This window comes from Tinamus guttatus, unplaced genomic scaffold, assembly GCF_059628265.1.
Source record: "Tinamus guttatus ecotype Peru unplaced genomic scaffold, ASM5962826v1 Tinamus_guttatus_pri_ptg000138l, whole genome shotgun sequence".
NCBI classification, from domain to species: Eukaryota; Metazoa; Chordata; class Aves; order Tinamiformes; family Tinamidae; genus Tinamus; species Tinamus guttatus.
This window is the reverse complement of record NW_028288672.1, coordinates 1644098-1664488: the sequence shown is the minus strand read 5'-3', so window position 1 is coordinate 1664488 and position 20391 is coordinate 1644098. Positions and strand designations below refer to the sequence as shown.

At 37.9% G+C, this 20391-nt stretch overlaps 1 protein-coding gene across 1 annotated transcript; it reads left to right on the top strand.

Moving 5' to 3' along the window:
- The first annotated feature begins 239 nt into the window (after nt 1-239).
- On the top strand, nt 240-15350 carry ALG12 (ALG12 alpha-1,6-mannosyltransferase). Its single transcript, XM_010215551.2, has 10 exons — nt 240-253; nt 4568-4766; nt 4916-5048; nt 5588-5761; nt 7099-7293; nt 8683-8786; nt 9275-9498; nt 10211-10380; nt 10581-10656; nt 14517-15350. Exons 2-10 carry the CDS (start codon nt 4602-4604, stop codon nt 14746-14748), a joined length of 1473 nt encoding a protein of 490 aa, XP_010213853.2. The 5' UTR covers nt 240-253; nt 4568-4601; the 3' UTR covers nt 14749-15350.
- Nucleotides 15351-20391: the final 5041 nt, after the last annotated feature.

Below are 20391 nucleotides of genomic sequence, written 5' to 3'. Positions count from 1 at the left end.
AGGTCTGCCGCCATCGTAAGTGTGGGCAGGCGGTGGTCCCTGGGGGGCTTCAGAGTTGGCCGCCATTTTTTATTTGGCAGCCAGCAGCCGACTCGGAGCCTTTCCGCTGTGTGGGCGCGCTCTGCCCTCACCTAACATGGCGAGCCGGAGCGCTGTCACGTGGGTGGGGCAGTGCGGCGCCGCCCCCTCTCCGTGGAGCGTCACGTGACGTCGGCGGCGCCCTTTGCGGGGCGGCCACGTGGACGCGCAGGCGGTGAGTGCGGGGCGGTAACGGTCGGTAACGGTCGCGGCGGCGCCTAGATGGGTTTTCCCTGCGTGTTTTCCGTTCTCTGTTGCGCGCTGCTGCCTCGGTCCTTTTGCTGGAGACTCTGGGCTCGCCGCGTAGTCTCGATGTCTCCCGCGTAGTCTCCCGCTCCCAGGAAAGATCCTTCGTGATGGGCCTGGCCCGAAGGGGCTGCTCATAACGTGCATTAGGAGCGGTGCAAATAAGCTGTTGTGTGCCCAACCTGTCAGCCTGCCTGGAGCCGCCTATTTTTTAACGCTTAAAGTTACGCAGAAAATATTTTAAAATAGCTTGTAATAGTTGTGTATTGTCCAGTCGTTAGTTATTATCAGCAGATTTTTTTTCCAGTATTGCAATCTCGGGTTAGTTACTGATTTTTGTTAGTGGTTATTATTTCTTTGACTCAGTTTCACACTTGTAGAATTGGAGTGATGTCCCCGTAGCCTGTATGATAAAAGTATTTAACAAGCGAGATTCATTCACGGGAGTCAGCAGCATTCAAAAATATACTTGAAAAAAAAAAAAACTCCCAAGGGCTATTTTGTTACTCTCTGTTTAGATTGAGGACTGAAAGCATGCAATACAGAAGATATGATTAACATGCCCTGAGATACTGATACCTGATGTAACTATCCGTTTAATGACTACTGAGCATCATGGGCACTTTGGGAGGGAAATGTAGGTGGTAATTAAAAATAGTCCTAAATATTAGAAAAGCTGTGCAAGTTAGTCTGTTTATCAGCAAGCTTAATTTTGTGTTTCTTAGGGTTTTGAGTAATTTGGTGGCTTCAGCATTTTTGCCCGTTGTGGCTATCACTTATTGCGGCTTTGAGGAAGGACAGGGCAGAAGGATTCAGGGACACGTGGGAATGTCTGTGTGGCTGCAGGTGGTTCCTTCCACCAAGAGCTGCTGCCGCAGGTGACAGCGGGTTGTGGTCGGTTCCTGTCCCTTAAGGCCACTAGGGGGAGATCGGACACATCCTTCTGGGAGAGCTTTGGGAGGCTGCTTGCCCTAGCAGTCCAGCTAAGCTCCCACACATCTATTTTTTGACTTAAGAGAATTCTGCGTTTCTCTTCTCCAGTTCCAAGGATGATATTTTCTATGTAGCTTCCAGCTACTTCTCCAGTTGGTGCTGTCCCAAATATCCTTCCCTGGGACAATTTCTGTTTTCCCACCCACCTTTAACCAGTCAGAAAACTCAGCTGGAAACATGCCTGAGAATAGCAAGTGTCGTTTTCTTTCTTGGAAAAGATGAAAAGGTCATCCCAACAACTACAGACTTTAAATTCATCCAGAAATTACCTTTAAAGCAGATTTTATAAGAACAAACAAAAATAAAACGAAAATGGAAGCTTCACCCAAGCTAGGTCAAGGTAAGAAGCTGTGAGATTCTCTTGGTGGCGTATAGAGAGACCTCTGTGCCACATTTCATATGTGAGAAGGCATAATACAGTTTTCCTAGACTGATTTAACATGCTGTTTGGCTGCCAGACGCTAACATATTCATATTGAGCATGTCTGAAAAAATGCAAGTTATTCATATTTAGTAGGCTTTCATGGAATGAATAAAATGTACATTCTTGAGATTCTTCCACAGACAAAGTGGGGGCATCAGCCACTTCTAATGAAACTGTTTCAGCTCTCTTTTTTTTTTAAAAAAAAAAAAAAAAACTGTGATAAATACTGTTTGTGGTGAAAATCTCTCCTATCTTGGGATTCCATGTCAACATCTGACAAAAAATACACGTGGCAGTGCTGTAAGGACCTGAGGAAGTTTCTTCTAAGGGAGGTCAGAGTGTTAAGGATGGATCAAATTGACAGCCGTATCACCTTCATTACTAAAAAAAACTTAATTAAGTAAAAGTCTGTTTCCCCGTTTCTCAAGAGAGACTGTGTGTGTGGGGGTGTTTTTTTTTTTTTGAGAATATTAACCTTCAGCTAGAGATATTTTGCCTTTATGTTGAAAGCTTGTTTTAAATTTTAAATTCAATATCTACCTGACTGTCTTGAAAAACTCCACTTGAATCTTGAGGTTTGCCAACATCTATTTTTGACTAAGCAAATTATCTTGAAATTTGACAAGATACTTAAATTTATAGTTTTTATCTCAGAGGCTTAGTTGTTGTCTTTGCGCTTTGCCTTTTAATCTTCTAAAGTGTTTCCCTTTAGGGAACTGCAGTGTGTACAATGCATATAATTATCTTCAAAGTATCTGAGTTTGCTGGCAAGCTCATTTTCTTTAGGCGTGAAGTAGGATTTAAGTCAACAAGATAAAAATCCTTGTGATAAACTATGTATGGGATATCCGTGTTCACTGTCATTCAGAAAATTTGGAAAACCAGGGATTAATAGTATATGTGGAGATAATTAAAGAGGTAAGAATATTTGGTATCATAGACTGGCCAGAGTATTATCAATGCAGTGTTTACAGGTGAGGGTAATATCTTTCTATTAGGATTGAGAAAAATAGCTTTTAGGACTTGAGCCCTTCTGCAAAGGTCCTAAAATGCTTGAAATTTTGGGAAGCAGAGGCTCCTGACTGAGGAGTGCCTGACCTGCCCACTATGCTACCCGCTATTGGGTTCTACCCCCTATTTCATGTGAAACTCGGGCCCTCTGGGTGGCTCTGTTGCTGTGTAACCTGGTGTAGATGGATTCTTCACTGTCCATTTTTCTCTCAAGCAAATTTGGCCAGAAATGTAAGATGCTTTTTTATTTATTGGAAGAATTCAGTAAGAGAGCTTGCTGGAGGCAAGGTTTTGTACGAGATAAATTGCACTGTGCAGAGACTTAACTCATGCCAAGCACTTCTCAGAGTTGCACTGATGATGGTCCAAAACTTCATTTACTACTGCTGTGGAAAAAGCAGTTGTAGCATAACCCATTTTTATCCATCCTCTTAAAGAAGTAATACTAGGCACAGTTTAAAAAGACTTATTCCCACTTCATGGGGGTATTTATTTAGACTCTTAATGCTGCAGAACAAGCCAAAAATCATAAAGAGTGACTGCAGAATTTGCTGGCTTGGTCTAAAGCTTTAGTTATGGTCTGTAACAGTTATGAGAAAAAAGAAATGTTAACAGTGTAATATATACTGTATTATGTGGATATATGCAATGTACAGTGAATAAATCCCAAAATGTGTGTATGTATGTTACCAGTGGAAAAAAAGCTCTTTATCTGCCTTATTTTTAGTATTGAGCAGGATAAATCTATCCATTAGGGGAAAAAGAAACTCTAGGGAACAGTTTGCAAGTGATCCTGATAAATCTGCCAACTGTCTTGCATCTGTTTGATGGACATGCTTAGACCAAAGCATAGGAAAAAACGTCTCTATCCAAAATCCCAGTTGTACCTTATATAGGTGCTATTGTTACGAATGTTTCTGTGAGAACAGAACAAGAATAACAGTATTTGAAATATCCTGTATTCTACTAAACTGTAAAGTTAGAAAAAAAACTTAGAAAAATTAAAAAACATGAACTAGATTACCTACAAATTTTCATGCAAAAGGATGGTCCCTTTACTAGTACATCATTTGAAGCTTAAAAGGACAAGCTGTTAAAATATCAATGTTTTTTGTATTCGTGACAACATCTAAATAATACAGTAAGATGGTTCAGTGCAGCATTGTGAAGCTGAGTGCTAGGCATGGATGGCCCTTCCTTCCAAGCGGAGCATGAGGGGTTGTGTTTGGGTTTGGTGCTCAGTCACACAGGAATGATGCGATGGCCTGTGCTGCGCGGGCCAGGGCGTCTTCGTTACCTGCTGAGTCCAGACGTGGCCCCTGCAGACTCGGGAGCTCACAAGTTCAGAGCATCTGTTTGTTATCCTGAACCATCTCTCACCCTCACGCTTCCTCTCCTACTAATTTCAGAGTCCTAGAGAAAAGAGAGTAAGTTCTAAAGATCATGTACAAATCCAGGGAAGGATTAAAATGAGAGCAAATTACAAAGCCCATGCTCCCATGAAGCAGACCTAAATGAGATGGTGCTCTCAGCACTGATCGTGGTACCGGCCTGGTGCTGGAAATACTTTCTTAAGTAGGTTCATAGCTTCTGTCTTGTCACAGGGATGTTAGTCTCTCACTTTTTTTTTTAAGAAAAAGGCATTTTGATTACTTGATTTTTGATTATTTGATTTGAAATTATTTCTTTCACTATTCATTGTTTATCCTTCTTTTACAGTCTTGACTTTGCTTACGAATCAAGCTTATTTATCTTTTCTGCTTGTACACATTGTGCTGTGATGCTAGTGGGTTTCCTTTTTCTTTTAATCTCCAGAGCTGACAGAATCTTTGTGAATTTCAAACTCAGGATGCCTCAGAAGAGGAGCTCTAGGAGGTGGTCATTCCCATGGCTGCTGCTCATTATTGTTGTGGCCTTTGTACATTTAACTGTCTGCCCCTTTACAAAAGTGGAAGAAAGCTTTAACCTGCAAGCGATTCATGACGTTGTGTACCATCGTCTAGACTTGGATAAGGTAAGTTGTTTCTTCTAGTACTCTGTTGAGGATTGCATGTATCATTTGTGTATTATTCATGTACAAGAGCATGGCAATAGGAATATGATTTGTCCCAATTTTCCTTCGTTTTTTGTTTGCCTATCTTACTGAAATTTTCCTTTTTGCAGTATGATCATCATGAATTTCCAGGAGTTGTCCCAAGAACGTTCCTTGGACCGATTTTTATTGCTGCTCTTTCCAGCCCAGCTATATATGTACTTTCAGTATTACAAATGTCCAAGTTCTACTCCCAGCTAATAGGTATGAGAACTTTCCAGTCAGAGTACAGATATTTTTTCTTTTGGCCTAATATGTAACGTTGTAACATTCAGTGTTTGGATCAATGTTTAAAACATGATATACATGTATTAAAACATGATATTTTCTTACTGAGGGATTTTGCAAACTGTAGAAGTGTAGTTACTACCAACATGGCAATTTTAGCTCTCCCCACCCCCCCCCTTATTTTTGGTGGGGGAAACGGTTGGGGACCAACTCACAACACAAAAAAACTTCTGTGATAAAATAAGATAACATAAGATAACATATATGTCTAACAGTGTTGGAAAAGTGTCTTCACAGAATACTCTCCCAGCACTTACACTGTTTTATTTGAGTGGAGAAGCATTGTCTTTTGTGCAAAAGTATAGAGCTATTTAAAATAGAATTAAATTAGGTAGACCTAACTTGGGTAACTTTAAGGTGGGTTTTGTACCTTTTTTCCATTACAGTATGGAAACATTTGTCCTTCAGCAATCAATCTGATATTACTTTAATTTCACACTTTATTCTTCCAATAGTCCGAGGAACTTTGGGGCTCAGTGTGATTTATGCATTATGGAAGCTACAAAAAGAAGTTAGAAAGCAGTTTGGAGCAACTGCATCAACAGTCTTCTGTCTCATAACTGTTACTCAGTTTCACTTGATGTTCTACTGTACACGAACCCTTCCCAATGTGTTTGCACTTCCTTTTGGTAAGTATCTACATATCAATATTATTTTCCAATTGATAATTGAAACATATGGAAAATATATAGTCAGACTAATGTACGTACTTGGTGACTAGGTTATGTGATAACTAAGGTGGAAAATTTAAGTTGTGTTTTTATTATAGCATGTGCCTAAAATGACTTTAGTCATATTTTTTACTGAATCTGAATATACATAGTTTTTAATCAGATGAATTTGATTACCCAAGGGTTCGAGAACATAAGTGATACATAAAATATGCATCTGTTGAAAAGTTGCTGGTACACCTGTATTGAAAAAAAAAATACAGTCTGTGCGGAAAACAGTTTTCTCATGAGACTAGAACAAATTCCCTCTTCCTTTTCTAGAGTTTTATTTTCCCTCCCTCCCATACTGGAAGTATACAGACTCAAAACTAAGCTTAACCTACTCATATAGTTTTTCCCCAGAGATGATAATGAGGAAAAATTAATCACATGTGACAGATTTTAGTTGAGTCACTTAAAAAACTTCCAGTGAAGCATTATTAAAATCATGAGGTTGGGTTAGGAACCTGTTTAGGTCAAATTTAAAAACAAAACAAAACAAACAAAACAAACAAAAAACAGCTGAATTGTCAGATAAATCTTGTGTAGTGGTATTTTTTCCAGACCATTAGGTATTCCAGGTATTAAAACACGTTTTGTATGTTTGTTTTTCTTTTTACTACTACTGTTTCACATACAATCCATTTTTGTTGTTCTCTTGCATTTTCCTTAAGATCATGACCACTTTACAATATAAGCAGTATTACCATGTGGTTTAAACTGTGGAAAAAGTGGGAGAAATCTCCATCTGTAGAGATTTCCAGCTAACCACACATACGGATTTATAGTTCCTTCTTCCTGAGCAGTTGCCTGTACTCTCTTTTTATACTTCAAATGCGTTGCCATTAGCATTAATACAGGATATACTCAACCAAGAGAATAAACTCACCAGCTGACGATGAGCAATAATAATCACAAATCTTTGTTTGAAAAACTTTTAGTACTCTTAAGTTTGGTCTTGTTTAGAAAGCTATTAAATAAACTATCCAGGAAGAACTCTCAAATTCTTTCCGTGATTACACTTCTCCTAATTAGTTAAGCATCAATGATGGAATGTTGCACATTATTCCAAATTACATTCCTCTCACAGAGGGAAAATTATTGGACTAGACGTGCTAGGAAGCATTAGGTAGCGAAGGGAATGAAAACAGAGGAACAAGAACATGAATTAAGGGAGGCATTTGCCTGCAGGAAACAAACAGTGAAGATGTTCAGTGTGTCAGATGGTTTGTTTTATTTTTATTTTTTTTTTGCAGTGCTCCTGGCATTGACATTTTGGATACAGCAAAAGCTAAGGCTGTTCATTTGGTTCTCAGCTTTGGCAATTATAGTCTTCAGATCAGAGCTCTGTATATTCCTAGGCCTCATGCTTCTGGTGACATTACTGAATAAAAGAGTCTCAGTTTTAAAGGTGCTTTCCCATGCTGTTCCCGCTGGAATGTTTTGGCTGGGTAAGTGTTTGTCTGTGGGGAAAAAACAAAGTTGAATATGAAATCCAATTGAAGTCTTAAATCTTTTGAAATATTTAGAATTTTCCATATATATTACAGTAAAGATTTGCCTGCCTTCTCTTACGTATTGTTTGCCTGTAGTTCCATTTAGTAGTATTATTACAAGAGTGTTTTTTTTTTTTTTTTTTTTTTTTTTTTTTTTTGTGAGGAAGTACGTGTACCCAAAACTGTAGAAAGATACCAAGACCCTTGATTTTAGATGCTTATAGTATTAGGTCCTGGCCTTGAAAAGGCTTAGATATCTAAGTACAACTTAATATCATTAGTTTCCATTCCTAGTTGCCTGCACATTATAAACTATATTCAGTATCTATTTTCATGATAAGAAGCTAAACCCTAGGATAAAATATAACACAGCAAGGCACAAAGGATTATGGAGCAAGAAGATGGTGGGGACAGTCACAGTTTAGTATTATGGACAATTCTCAAAGTTTTAAAGAAAATTCTTCAGGCATCTATGCATTAATTTTAGTGCCTTTGGTGATGGCTGGAGAGGTTGAAAAATCTCCTTAGTTTTACCTGTCTGTGAAAGACTTGTGCACGTGCATGTAAATATTCTAAGCTTCTGAGAGGGTGCCAGTCTGTCTGAGACAGCCCTAATTACAAACGCTGTTGACAAGTGTCTGGTGATAAACTCTGGCTGTGTGCTGCCTCTTCCAGTGCGGGCAGCAGAAGCAGTGAAAGATCATTCTGTGCCCATTGGAAGTTTCCTCATAGCATAAGAGCTTGGAGCCCAACAGAAATGAGTCACCCGTACTCCCATTCTCTCACCCTGTGAACTTGCAAAATACCAGAGCAATTTTCATACAAGTGAATGGAAGAAGCAGGATTGACAGATTTCCTGCTCTTGCTGTCCATGTGCCTTTTATCCTTCTTCATCCATTATCCTTCTTCACTCTGTCCCAATAGATACTAGGAAACCACTGGAGGTTTGTTTTACTTAACTCATCAACTTCTCCAGAAGCATCACTGTTTTTGGCAAAAATCCACTTAGTACCATATGAATTTAAAGCAGGTTTCTTACTATTCATTACATTCAACATGCTAATATATATATTTTTAAAAAACTTTAGTTAAGCCACTGTTTATGACTCTTGGGGGTTGGAAAAATCTCAACGAGTTTCCTATGTAATATGCTTCAATTAAGTTTTCTATCAAGAAGTGCAAAGTGTAGCAACCCTCCCCTGCACTTCTGTTGTGAGATAGGTTCAGCCTTCTTCAGGGCTTTGGGCGAGGCTTATGGTGTGTGTTCCAGTTTGCCATATGGCTTGGATGTGTGTGTTTGAATTTCTTTTCTTTTTAATTCATGCAGATCTATATTTGTTTTAGGACTAACGGTTGCTGTGGACTCTATATTTTGGAGGCAACTTGTGTGGCCTGAAGGGAAAGTGCTCTGGTATAACACAATTTTAAACAAGAGTTCCAACTGGGGAGTATCCTTTGGAATGTTTAGGAAAAAAGGGAGCTATAGAATGATGTCAGCTAAACAAAACCTTTCACGTAATTAATTCCTGAGATTCAGTTATGATGTTGATGAAGTAATTGATGAGAGTAGTAGAAATGATTTTAACTTGTGATGTCTGTTCCTTAAGTCTCTCTAAATTTTAACTTTCCTCTGTTGATCTATTCTTCGTGTTTGTTCCTGTTCTACAAATATAAATCCCTTCTTTTCCCCTTTGATTGTTCACATTTCCACCATTAGCACTATTTGATGTAGCTTTGTTGCATGATGTGAATGTAGTCAGGCACCCTTTCTTTCTCAGAGTAAAGTACGAAAATGAAATGCCTGGGAAAATGTGATACAGAAAAAAAAAAACATACTGCGTATTTGCAAAATCTACGTAGGCTAATGTAAAGAATAGTTTACTTTACACACTTGTTAGCAATGAAATTGTCCTTAACTCTCCTTTTCATCTTGAAGACCTCCCCGTTCTTGTGGTATTTCTATTCAGCCTTGCCTCGTGCTTTGGGATGTAGCATTATATTTGTACCCTTAGGTGCTGCAGAAAAGAGGACTCGCATATTACTTTGGCCAGCACTGGGTTTTATTTTCTTGTATTCGTTTCTTCCGCACAAAGAGCTGCGGTTTATCATATATACTTTCCCAGTCTTCAATATAGTGGCTGCTAGAACTTGCTCACGAATGTAAGTTTGAAATTGCTTTTTTTTTTTTTTTTTTCTCCCTTGAAAATATAAAATAATGTAAAACTTCATGTGCTATTTTTATGTTTATTATTATTATTATTATTATTTTGGAACTAGGATTATCTCGAGATTCTCATTTTGCAAATTCTACTTGTGAGGGAAATGACAGGGTCATTTGGCAAGTCTGTGACAGAGTCAGGAATAGAGGCCTAATTTTCTGTCACAAATGATGTTGCAATGCAGTTTATTTTATCCACCAAGGAGACAGGCACATTCCAATGTAGTACTATGTTATTACTGTAACTTTTGTCAGGAGATAGTTTAATATACAATTGAGGCTCACAAAACATGGTGTTTGTATCAAATATTTTAGCTGGGTCATACTGAATAAACAAATTGAAGTTAAATTCTGAACTTCAAAGAGAGTACATTTATAGCTAATGGTTACAAACACAGAAATATTTAACTTATTAATGAGAATATTTATTCAAATCTTAAATATTTGTCACTGAAGTTAGTCTTTAGAAATGGATAATAAATGTGCATTCCTTATAAACAACTGCTGTATAAAGTTTGCATTTATCTTTGTTATCTTACAAGGGAGTTCTTCCACAAAAGTTCTATTAAAATAACCAGTGACCAGTTGAAATATGAGGGAAAATGAACAATTATTTCTTCTTCTTTTTTTTTTTTTTTTTCCCCTTCTTCCTAGTCTAAACAACTCCCGGAAATCCTGGCTATACAAACTTGGGTCTCTCTTCGTTATAATACATCTTATAGTTAATGCAGCTTATTCAGGAACATCTTTATATGTTTCGTATTTCAATTACCCTGGAGGAGTAGCAATTCAGAAGTTACATGAGTTGGTGCCCTCAACAACAGGTGTGTAAAGCTGGTATGATTTATTCTCATCTCATTTTAATTGTATTTTTTTTCCTGCTAATATATCTTTTTCCCTACACATATTGGACATCGTTTCTTCTTACTGTTTTTGTGCATTCTTTCCATTACTATTTTGCTAACTTACTAAACAGAGTGTTCTTTCAAGATTTTTTTATACTGTATTCTGTTTGTTTATGCAGAGGTTTCTGTTCATATTGATGTGGCTGCTGCACAAACAGGAGTTTCTCGATTTCTAGAAATCAATTCAGACTGGAGGTATGTTATGAACAAGGGATTTTGATTTAAAGATTTAAAGATAGGTGCCTGCTTTTTGTTTGTTTGTTTTGTTTTGTTTTTTGGTATTTATACAATGGCAAATGTGATGAATATAGTTTCTGTTGCAGCACACTTACTAAGCTAGGTCAAGGACAATGTGAATCTCTAGGCAGCTTTGATGATGTCTGCAGTGCTACCAATGTAAAACTGGAAAACTGCAGTATTTTTTTTTAACTGTTTTGGTTCTTTTTGGTCTAAGTATCATGGGTTCTTTGTAGTCATAAGGAACAATGCAAAAAATATTATAAGCTAATTAAATCTCCGGTAGTTTTCCTGCAACATCATGTGGTACAAAAAAATGAGCTATAGACGAGCACTGTAAGTAGCAGTGATAAACAAGTAGTTGTAAGAATCAGAATATTTAAATGACAAGTAGGAGACATTTCTGGTATTGCCTGCTTTTTAGGATGCAGACCAAAAAATGAGACACACTTTCGATTCTTAGCACTTCAACCAAAATCTACTTTTTTCATTTAAAATACAATCTTAATGAAATGATTCAGAATAAAGGTACAAAGTACCTTGATTAATTTGTGCACAAAAGCAGTACAAGCTGATTCTGGTTTCAACTTAAGATGCTTTCTGAGTATGGAGTTTTTTCTCTAGTTATCCTCTTGTTTAACAGGTGAATAAACACAGTTTAGTTATGGCAATGATTTGAGGAGGAAGAAGAAAAAGTAGGCTTTTGGGGAATCTGCAGGCACTGTCTAGGTTGATATGCCTTATTTTATTACTGTGCTTTTTTGTATTATCTTGATGGTACTGATAGTTTTAAACTGTGATTTCCCTCACAGTTACCACTGCAATGTTTATTTTTAAATTGATTTTTGTATACTCAATCTGGAGTTAGTTCTTCCTAACTAATGAACAGTTAAGAAGAAACCTCAAACTGCTAGTGTGCATATTATAAAACAGACATGTTAGCTAAAATGTTGCAGTTTTAGCCATAATTTCCATATTCTCTAAATTCAGTACAATGTGTTTACTAATTCTCTAAATTTTAATTCAATGTGTTTTTATTTATATTTTCTTTTTATTGCAAGTGATTTTTGCTTGCAAGATTGCAGTGCAGTGGGATTGGAAATCAGATGAGTAATATTTCTGTCACTGATGGACCTTTCATACTGTTGCAGCTGAAGGGCAGTTTTTCTCTCTCACTTTTATCAGACTCATCACAAAAAATGCCTTAAAGGAGGGCTGATTCATCATAAAGTTTAATATAAAAAAAAGGGTCATGCAAAATCAGCAACTGAGTGTCACACAGGAGTGTCACGTTGTCTGTCAGCGCAGTGCCCCAAAGTGTGGTGGCCGCAGCTCTCTGTCTTCTTATATGTAGGAGTGACAGCCTTTCAGATGGACAAAAAAATCTACCATCTTTCCAGACTGTATATACCAGATGAAAAAAAGATTTATGGATGGAGTGGCTATGAAGAACAATTACTTATCTGAATAGCTACAAGCCATAAGTAGAAGTGCCTTAAAAGTTACCAGCTTTCACTGTGTACAGATTAGATCTATTTGCCTCAAGAAAAATTCAGGTGATCCACTGTTTTTTTTTGTTTGTTTGTTTTTCCAAGAGTGGTGGAAAGAAGGCTTGTTTATGTGGGCTTTAGCATGGACAGGTGTTATGGTCTTATCTTCAATTAGTGCAGTCTCTCAGAACCAGGAATAAATATGCTGTGTAAGCTTGAAGTATTTAAAAATAATAAAACTCAGAAATGCTTGCAACCAGATGAAAGGCCCTTTGTTTGCTGATGAGCACAACGTGAAATTTCGAGTTTACTGGTAAAGTTGTTACTAAATATGCTGTTCCTTCTGCCAGTCAGGGTACATGTGCCCTCTTAAGTGATAGTGTGATCTTTCTGGAAATAAGCAGATAAAGTTAGTGTGAAATTTTAGTAGAAGGCAGAATTAATGTGCAAGATCTAATTCTGTATTGTGTGGTGTATTTACTGACGCTTCAGATTCTGTCACTCTCGGGTCTGTTTCCTTTTGACACCTCCAAAATTTTAGTTAACAGTATACACAAGTCTTTATTTTATCATACTTGGTAGTATCTTAAATGTTAATGATTTTATCTTTACAACATTACCTTAGATAGCAGAAATTAAGATCGCTTCCATTTTTTCGCAGAGGAGTTCAGAAACACTAGAGGCCAAAAATTCAAAAATACATGTGGGGGGCAGGGGGGAGGGAACTGTAATTTTGGAATTTGGTTCTGTGTAGCTCTAGGAGTATTTAGGGTATTTGATTGCAGCACTTCCCCATCTGTGTCCGTGCATGTAACAAAGGCTGCAGCCTTGAGTAAGTTACTTGTGAAATGTGTGGGAGGAATGAAGTGCCTAGGAATAGGAGATAAAAAAGCTGGTGGAAATAGTTTGTAAGGGATGGCAGCACAAAGGCTGAAGAATTGGATACTGTTCTTCACTTGGGATATATGGGATGAATACTGTGTAGTTAGGTGCCCAGGACAGTCCTGTCCTACACAAAACTAACAGCAAGTAACTTCCACCTTAACCTCTGTCTTCTAGAATGTTACTTGCTGTCAGCATAGAATACTTTGCTAAGGATAAAGAACAAAGATTTTAACCTACATCTTGGAAATAAATTAAATGATGGTTTGTAGAGCGTTTTGGGATGGATTTAATCCTATTCTTCCTTGCAGAAGTTGCTACCTAACATAATAGACTGCCTATGTAAGCAGCTCCTTGGGCTATTAATTCCACCTGCTTCTATTCCCTGAGCGAGTAAAAAACAGCTGTGAACTAGAGCAGTGTCTGTGTAAGTGAGAGATCTACTTCAAATTTTGTAAAGCAGAAAGGTCCACACAGCCCTTGGAGATGAGGAACTTCCAGTTCTAAGCCCAGATCAAACGGAGATTGACTGAACTTGCACCTAGATCTTCCGTACGCCATCCAAATGCTCGAGTTGCTTTCTGTGATATAAAAGACAATCTATTTATATGAGTAATTGTGTGATCCTGTAAATTAACCTCTATGGCTAAGCTGACAAAAGTGCCTTGTGAGGCTAAAATGTTTTCCTCCTTCTACATACTCAAAGAGTACAAGTTAAATGGTTTTAGAACTTGACAATTGCTTTTATTTATAACAAAGCATGTGTACACACACACACACACACACACACGTGCAAGTGTGTGCGAGCGTTCACTTTTATATTCTTGTTTATGTTTAGGTGCCTATGTTTATAAAGGCTGACCCAAAGGGCCCTGCCCAAACATAAAGTTTGCATGTATCAGGCAACTGAATTCACAAGTAACAGGAGCCAGGTTAATGCTGTAATTGCTAGATTTTTTTTTTTTTCTGTAGAGTATCCAGGAAAGTCCTTTTCACGCTATTCTCTCAGGATCCTAATGTAACATTATACTATCAGAAGAGAAAAGTTTCTACTCAAGTGCCCCAGAAATTTATTTGAAATTAAAACAAACAAACAAACCTCACCTAAACCTCAAGATTCATAGAATTAGAAGTTAATGAGTCCAGTTTTCTACAATGTTAGGCTTTGCTGTAAAGAATTCTTCTCTATAGGGCCAAAATAAAGGATAAGATAGGAAGCATTTTGGCTGTCCTGTTTTTTTTTTTTTTTTTTTTTTTTTTATTCACAGTTGCAACAGAAAGACTTGCTTAGAATGACTGCAAACTCTCAGGTTTAATTTAATCATGTGATATACCTGAGAATGTTAACTTTTGTATTTCATCTTGGATACTACATGGCCTTGTGGTAATACAGACATTTAATATGTAGAGAGAGCAATGTAAATAAGCTTTCTGTATTCTTTGCAGGTATGACAAAAGAGAAGATGTTAAACCAGGAGACCAGATGATGTTTTCATACACACACATACTGATGGAAACAAATCCTCTTCAAATATTACATTACAAAACAACCCACAAGCCACTGGCAAATATATCTGGCATCAGTAAAATCGGGTTGAACCTTACTACACTACCTCCTTTTACTTTAAACTTAAAACCAAAATTAGTACTGTTAGAAAAGCTTCCCTCATTGTCCTGACTGTGAATTTTAAGTAAGTCTTTTTGATGTAATTTTCCCAATGAGTGAATAAGACAACTGCAAATTGTCATTCTAGGGCCACAGTTCAGCTTCTGTGAAAAGGTATGGAAAATAATGTTGGTATTGATTGGCATTTACCTCTGGTTTTTACATATATATTGCAACACATTCCTAGGCAGTATGTACTTAAATACTGAGCTACATTGTTAGCTAAATTTGATTTGAGAATACAACTTTAACACTATTAAATAAAACCCATGTACTTCATTCTGGTAGCTGTTTCATAATGCAGCATGGCTATGTCCTAATTGTCCTATATAAGATGTATAATGGAACTGGTTTGTGCTACTGCTGTGATTAGATATGTAATCTCTGTGTGCAAAGATGTATCATTTAACATATCTGCAGGATTGTGACCCCCCTCAGTTGTCAGATTGCCTGTGTGAAACTTCTAATTATGTTAGCATCACAGCAAAGCCATATTTATTGTAGCCTCATCACAATACCTAATTGTGCCCTGTAGGCTACCAAACTAATTAAAGTGAACAATTAAGTTGAAAAGCAGTTGTATATCTTGGCAAGCACTGTTTCATAACAGATTTGAGTAGTAAAGGATGTCTGTATTTATTACAACACTGTATGAATAAGTGCGACTTGGATTTTACAGAAAAGAAAGATAATTTTCTGTTGAGGTTGTCCATCTAGTTTGCTGAGTAGAAGAATTTAAGGTGTATACCAAGAAAAGGCATTAGAATTTCAGTTAAAAGCAGTTGTAATTTGACAGGAACTCCGATAGTTTAAAAAAAAAAAAAAAAAGTGTTTTTGAAATAAGTGTGGCAGAAAAATATTCCTTACTTGACTGAAGCCTCAAGAGTGGAGAAAAAAAAATCTGATTGTGTGGTGTATGTGTGTGTGTGTGTGTGTATATATATATACATATGTGTGTGTATATATATATGTATCCTGTCTTAAAGCATATTTCATTCAGGGACCTACTTTTCCTGTACCTGCGTCTCAGTTTTTAGGGTCATGTTTTTGTTTTTAGGCTCCAGTTTGTGTATCAGAAGGAGGGATCTGGCGGGGTGGAGCCTGCCCCGTGCTGGGTGGCGGCTGCGCCGCTTCCTCACGCTCACGGCTGGCAACGGCCCCCTGCCCAACTGGTTACTCCAGTCTCCTGCTTCTCCTGAAATTACTGAACTATTATCTATTTGATTTCTCTCTGGAAGAAAAATGAACTTCCTCCAGAGCCAATTTGAACATCAAATGGTTTACATGGTGCAGAAGGAAGTACATGTGCAAATACCTGATAATTTGGAAGAATGCAAAGGAGAAAAATCTGGTAAGGATGTAGGCTCTTGTGTATTAAGCAAAAATAAGTAACTTTTCAGTTCATCCCCTGCAATGGAATCTGTAAATGAAGTACATAAACTCAAATATACCCTGCCCCAGTGAAGAAGATCTACTAAACTTGCACATATGGTTATTCCAGCCTTTGAAAGTGATGGTGGCCTGAGCCCCTTCTGCAGCAAGCTTTTTCTGCTACCTAGAGAAAACCAAGATATACTATGTGTGCAACCTTTGCACCTCAAGCTGAGGCCTCAAGTGGCACGTAATATGCAGACATTTGGTGCTCTAGTGCACAAAGAGCTTCATCTCACCAAGCGCTGGGCACAGTTAGCTGAGGGGGTCCTTCACACACCTCCAGGTACTGGCTGAGCTTTCGGCAGGGCTAGTGCTAAGCTGTGCTCTGCTCCGCCTGGGCAGAGCTACCAGGGTAAACAGGAGCGATCTCCAGCGTCCAGTGCAGTTGCTTGGGGTAGAGGAAAGGAAAATGTGACCAAGATGACAAAAACCAGATGTACTGCAGCTCTGGGCAGTTTCTCAAGTTGGAGGACCCCTTGCATCTTGCTCTGCTTGCAGGGTTCTTGAAAAGGTCTTGGTTAGAGGTGTGAAAGCTGCTCGGCTCAGTGCGGGAGCAGCCCCCTCCGCAAGGAGGAAGGGCGCCCCCCGCGCTCGGACAAGCGTTGCTGCCGTTTTCCCTCAGAGGCTGCTCTCTTCCCACACACCTTCCGTGGAAGAGAAACCGAAAGCTACCTCTCCTTTCCTTTAAAATGAACGTTCTGAGCCTTGGTCTTTCTTTAGCTCAACGAAGGTTTGTGGGCAGAGTTTCCACAGGAAACGTGCAGCTTATTTTCTTTACTGTAGATTAGTACTCTTTAATGTAGATTGATACAGAAGAAATAAAATGTGGGGTTTATGTCCCCATAGATATAACAGGGTACTAAGTGAGTCTCCTACACCTTTTACAAGTACAGATTTTATTACAAACTTTTCTGGCTTCTGGAGGAGGGGGGCAAGGGAAGGTTGGAGGAAGCCCCAACTTAATGACATGTAGGTAAAAGACATCCTCTCAGAACTGCCTTGGAAAGTACCAAGGGACTTTAAAATACTTTTTTTTTTTTAAGAAAAAAAAATCCTTTTATGTCGACTGACTGCAAACAACTCCGGCTTAAATACAGCTTTTCTTATTAAGAGCAGACATAACTATCATTCAAATAATTGAGTGCCCAATTAACACAAAAATATACAGTACCATTTATCTGTAAGTTGCTACATCTATGAGTCAAACACAATACAGTATGAAGAAAATGCACTTAATATGTTTAATAGTGCTGTAAAGTGAGATTTACTTTAGGGTGTCTTTTAAACTTCCCAAAGGTCATCAAATGGTGAGTATTATCATGTATTGTCATTTGAAGTTTGACTTAATTTCTTACAAGCAAGGTTTGTACCTGTAAATACATGGCTAACACCTGAGTAGGACACACATATATTACCAGGAAAGGCCCAAAGAAGATGAAGAGTCAGTTTTGTAGCAGAAGATTTGTGACATCATCTAAATTAGTAGGCAGATGGAAAACTAAATAAAATAATTTTATATTGCATCAAAAAGTTGTGGAACTTGGGTATTTTGGATGCTAAATGAGTTTCAAAACAGAATTAAACAAATCAGTATCTCATCAAGAAGATCAAGGTCCAACTTGCAGTTCTTGAAGTCTCCAAGAAATAGTGTTCGGAGCCAGGGAAAATACCAGACTTTTACCTTACAACCTTCCCTAAGTAGCTGCTAGAGGTGTCTCTCAAGAGAATTTTGTGGAGGAGGAAATGGAGATTTGCTCCACTGGGTCATATGCATGTAAATATTTACCTGTTAATGCAGAGAAAAGTGAGAAGGTATCTCCCAGGTTCTTTCCCACACCATCTGTTTCCTTCAAAGCAGCGACTCAATGCAACCTAACTGCAAAATGCCACTCCTGGCATTTAGAGAGCTTTAGAAAGGTCGATCCCTTTCTCATTTCACAGATCCTATAGGTACAACAGAGTACACATTTAAGTAAGCAAGACTGAGACTGCTGCCTCACCGCGTGCTGAGGGAAAACTGTTCTAAAACTTCTGTCCATAATTCTATGGAATTTTGGAAAAGGTGGTTAAAAGGTAATAGGAAGTTTAAGCACTTGTTTGCTGTGTGTTACATCAAAGCAAGTGTGTGTGGAGGGAATGGGGGGAGTACTTTTAAATTTCATTTTGTTCTGCAAAGCATACATTCATTTAGAGGTTTTGAGCAAGAAGTTACACATAGCTTCTCTTCTGTTCCCTGGTATTTGAGAAGTCTTTTTCATATGTATTAAAATGTAAAAGTAGACTTGCACAGAGGTCTACTGCCACCTTCCTCACTTTGCACCTGTCTTCATTCTTAAAACCTCCCCTTACCCCCTCAGAGGGTCTTCAGTCTTTGTTGTGCAAGTGACTTCATTTGCTGTTTGCAGAAGCACAAAACCTCTGACCAAGTTTATCCTCACAAGTGCTTAGCCACAGCTGTCTCGAGTAGTTGGTTACATAATTAGTCTCCATGACTGAAATGAAATTCATCACTACCTGGTTAACACAGGGCACAGAAGATTAAAATAATGCTTTCAAAAATTCCTGATGTGACATTAGAAAACCACAGTGAAGCTTTTCTTCGTTTTTGCTTTAGATGTGGATGATTTCTATTTTTAAATAAATGATTTTTTTGTGTGTGTATCCGACTCCCATATCAGCTCTTCTGCTTAGTTTATCAATTCCAATTACTTCTGGATGTTCACTTCAGACTTTTATAACAGCAAGGATGTTTGGTGTTTTTCCTGAAACAGTAAATCTCTCTGTCTTTCACAAATCCTACTTTATTTTAGCTGCGACTGGCCTTGGTTTGCATCCACCAACCCGTACCAACGCTTGGTTTGTGTCCACTTATGTCAAATCTAAGGTAAAAGCACTTTTGGAAATATATCCAGCCCTTTCCTTTAAAATTGACCATTTGAATCAAGAAATCTTATATTATAAGCATCTTATAAAATCTGAATAATCTGGAATCAGAAAATGCTGTTTGCTAACTCTATTTTCCTGGATTTGGAGATATCTACATTTCAGTATCTTATTGTCAGCTCTGTATTATGATAGAGAAAAAAAAAATGTTCCTTTTAAAGGACAGATCCTAACAAAGGGGTACAAAGCTACTTTGTGGTGGTTCTCTATATTTACACTTAATTAGATTAATCACATCCTTATGCTGGAATTAGACTGTATTCTAGACTGAGATTTCTGTTCTTTGGCAATTCAGAAGCTAATCTTGGGTGGGAAAAGTCATGTGCATTCCTAGTAAATGATCACCAGCTAAACTCTGAAATCAAACAAGTTAATTCCCTTTTGACTGGCCAGGAGGGAGGTAGGCCAAATGCAAAGATCCAAGATGGGAGTCTGGGGTGTAGGAACCGTTATCCACAAGTTCCTGGAGGATAATGTAGATCTCAATAGATACTTTATATAATATAAATATATTTGCAAAATATAAATTACAAAACTTGAAATATTTCGGAGGTGTCACAGATTTCAGCTTCTTCCCCCTCCTACCTTTAATACTTGAGATATCTTGCTGCATAGTATACAAGTTACCTTATTACTGCCGACTTCTATAAGAAACAAGTTCCGAGATCCTTAGGATTTTGGTGGTGCATAAAGAATTTTCTCTCTCTATATAAGTATCTCTATGAAGAAAACAAAAATGTTACTTCTTAAGTTGTCTTGAAATTCACTCGATTTTAAGCTAATATCACTATCCTGGTTTGTCAAATCAGTGTGTTGTTGGGTGTTGTCTCCTGCTGCAGGACTTGTTTCAGCACAAACTTAACTGTGAAAATGCCCAGTGATAATGGTGCTTGCGCTTTTATTACCTTCTGAGAGGATGTGCACTGAAATATGCAATGAAAATAAGGGAGCTTTCTATGTATTACAAATCTGAGAAGGGATGGAAGGAAACAGAGCTTTTGCAATCACCAAGAACCTATATTAAAAACAATATTCAGGTGAAAAAGAAGTTCAACGAGTGAAAAACAACACAAAATCTGCCCCTTCAATAACTTACCGCCATGATTTCACGAACACTTACAGCCTTTCTTTAGAAGTCGTTCTTTTCCCAAAGAAGTCAGTGCCTGAACTGGAGTTTGGGATGCTCCTGTAACTCCTACAGAAGGATCACAGCTTACATACAAACCAATGGTAACTTTGCGCTTTTGGTCCCTCATGTGTTTATTCAGGTTTAAAATG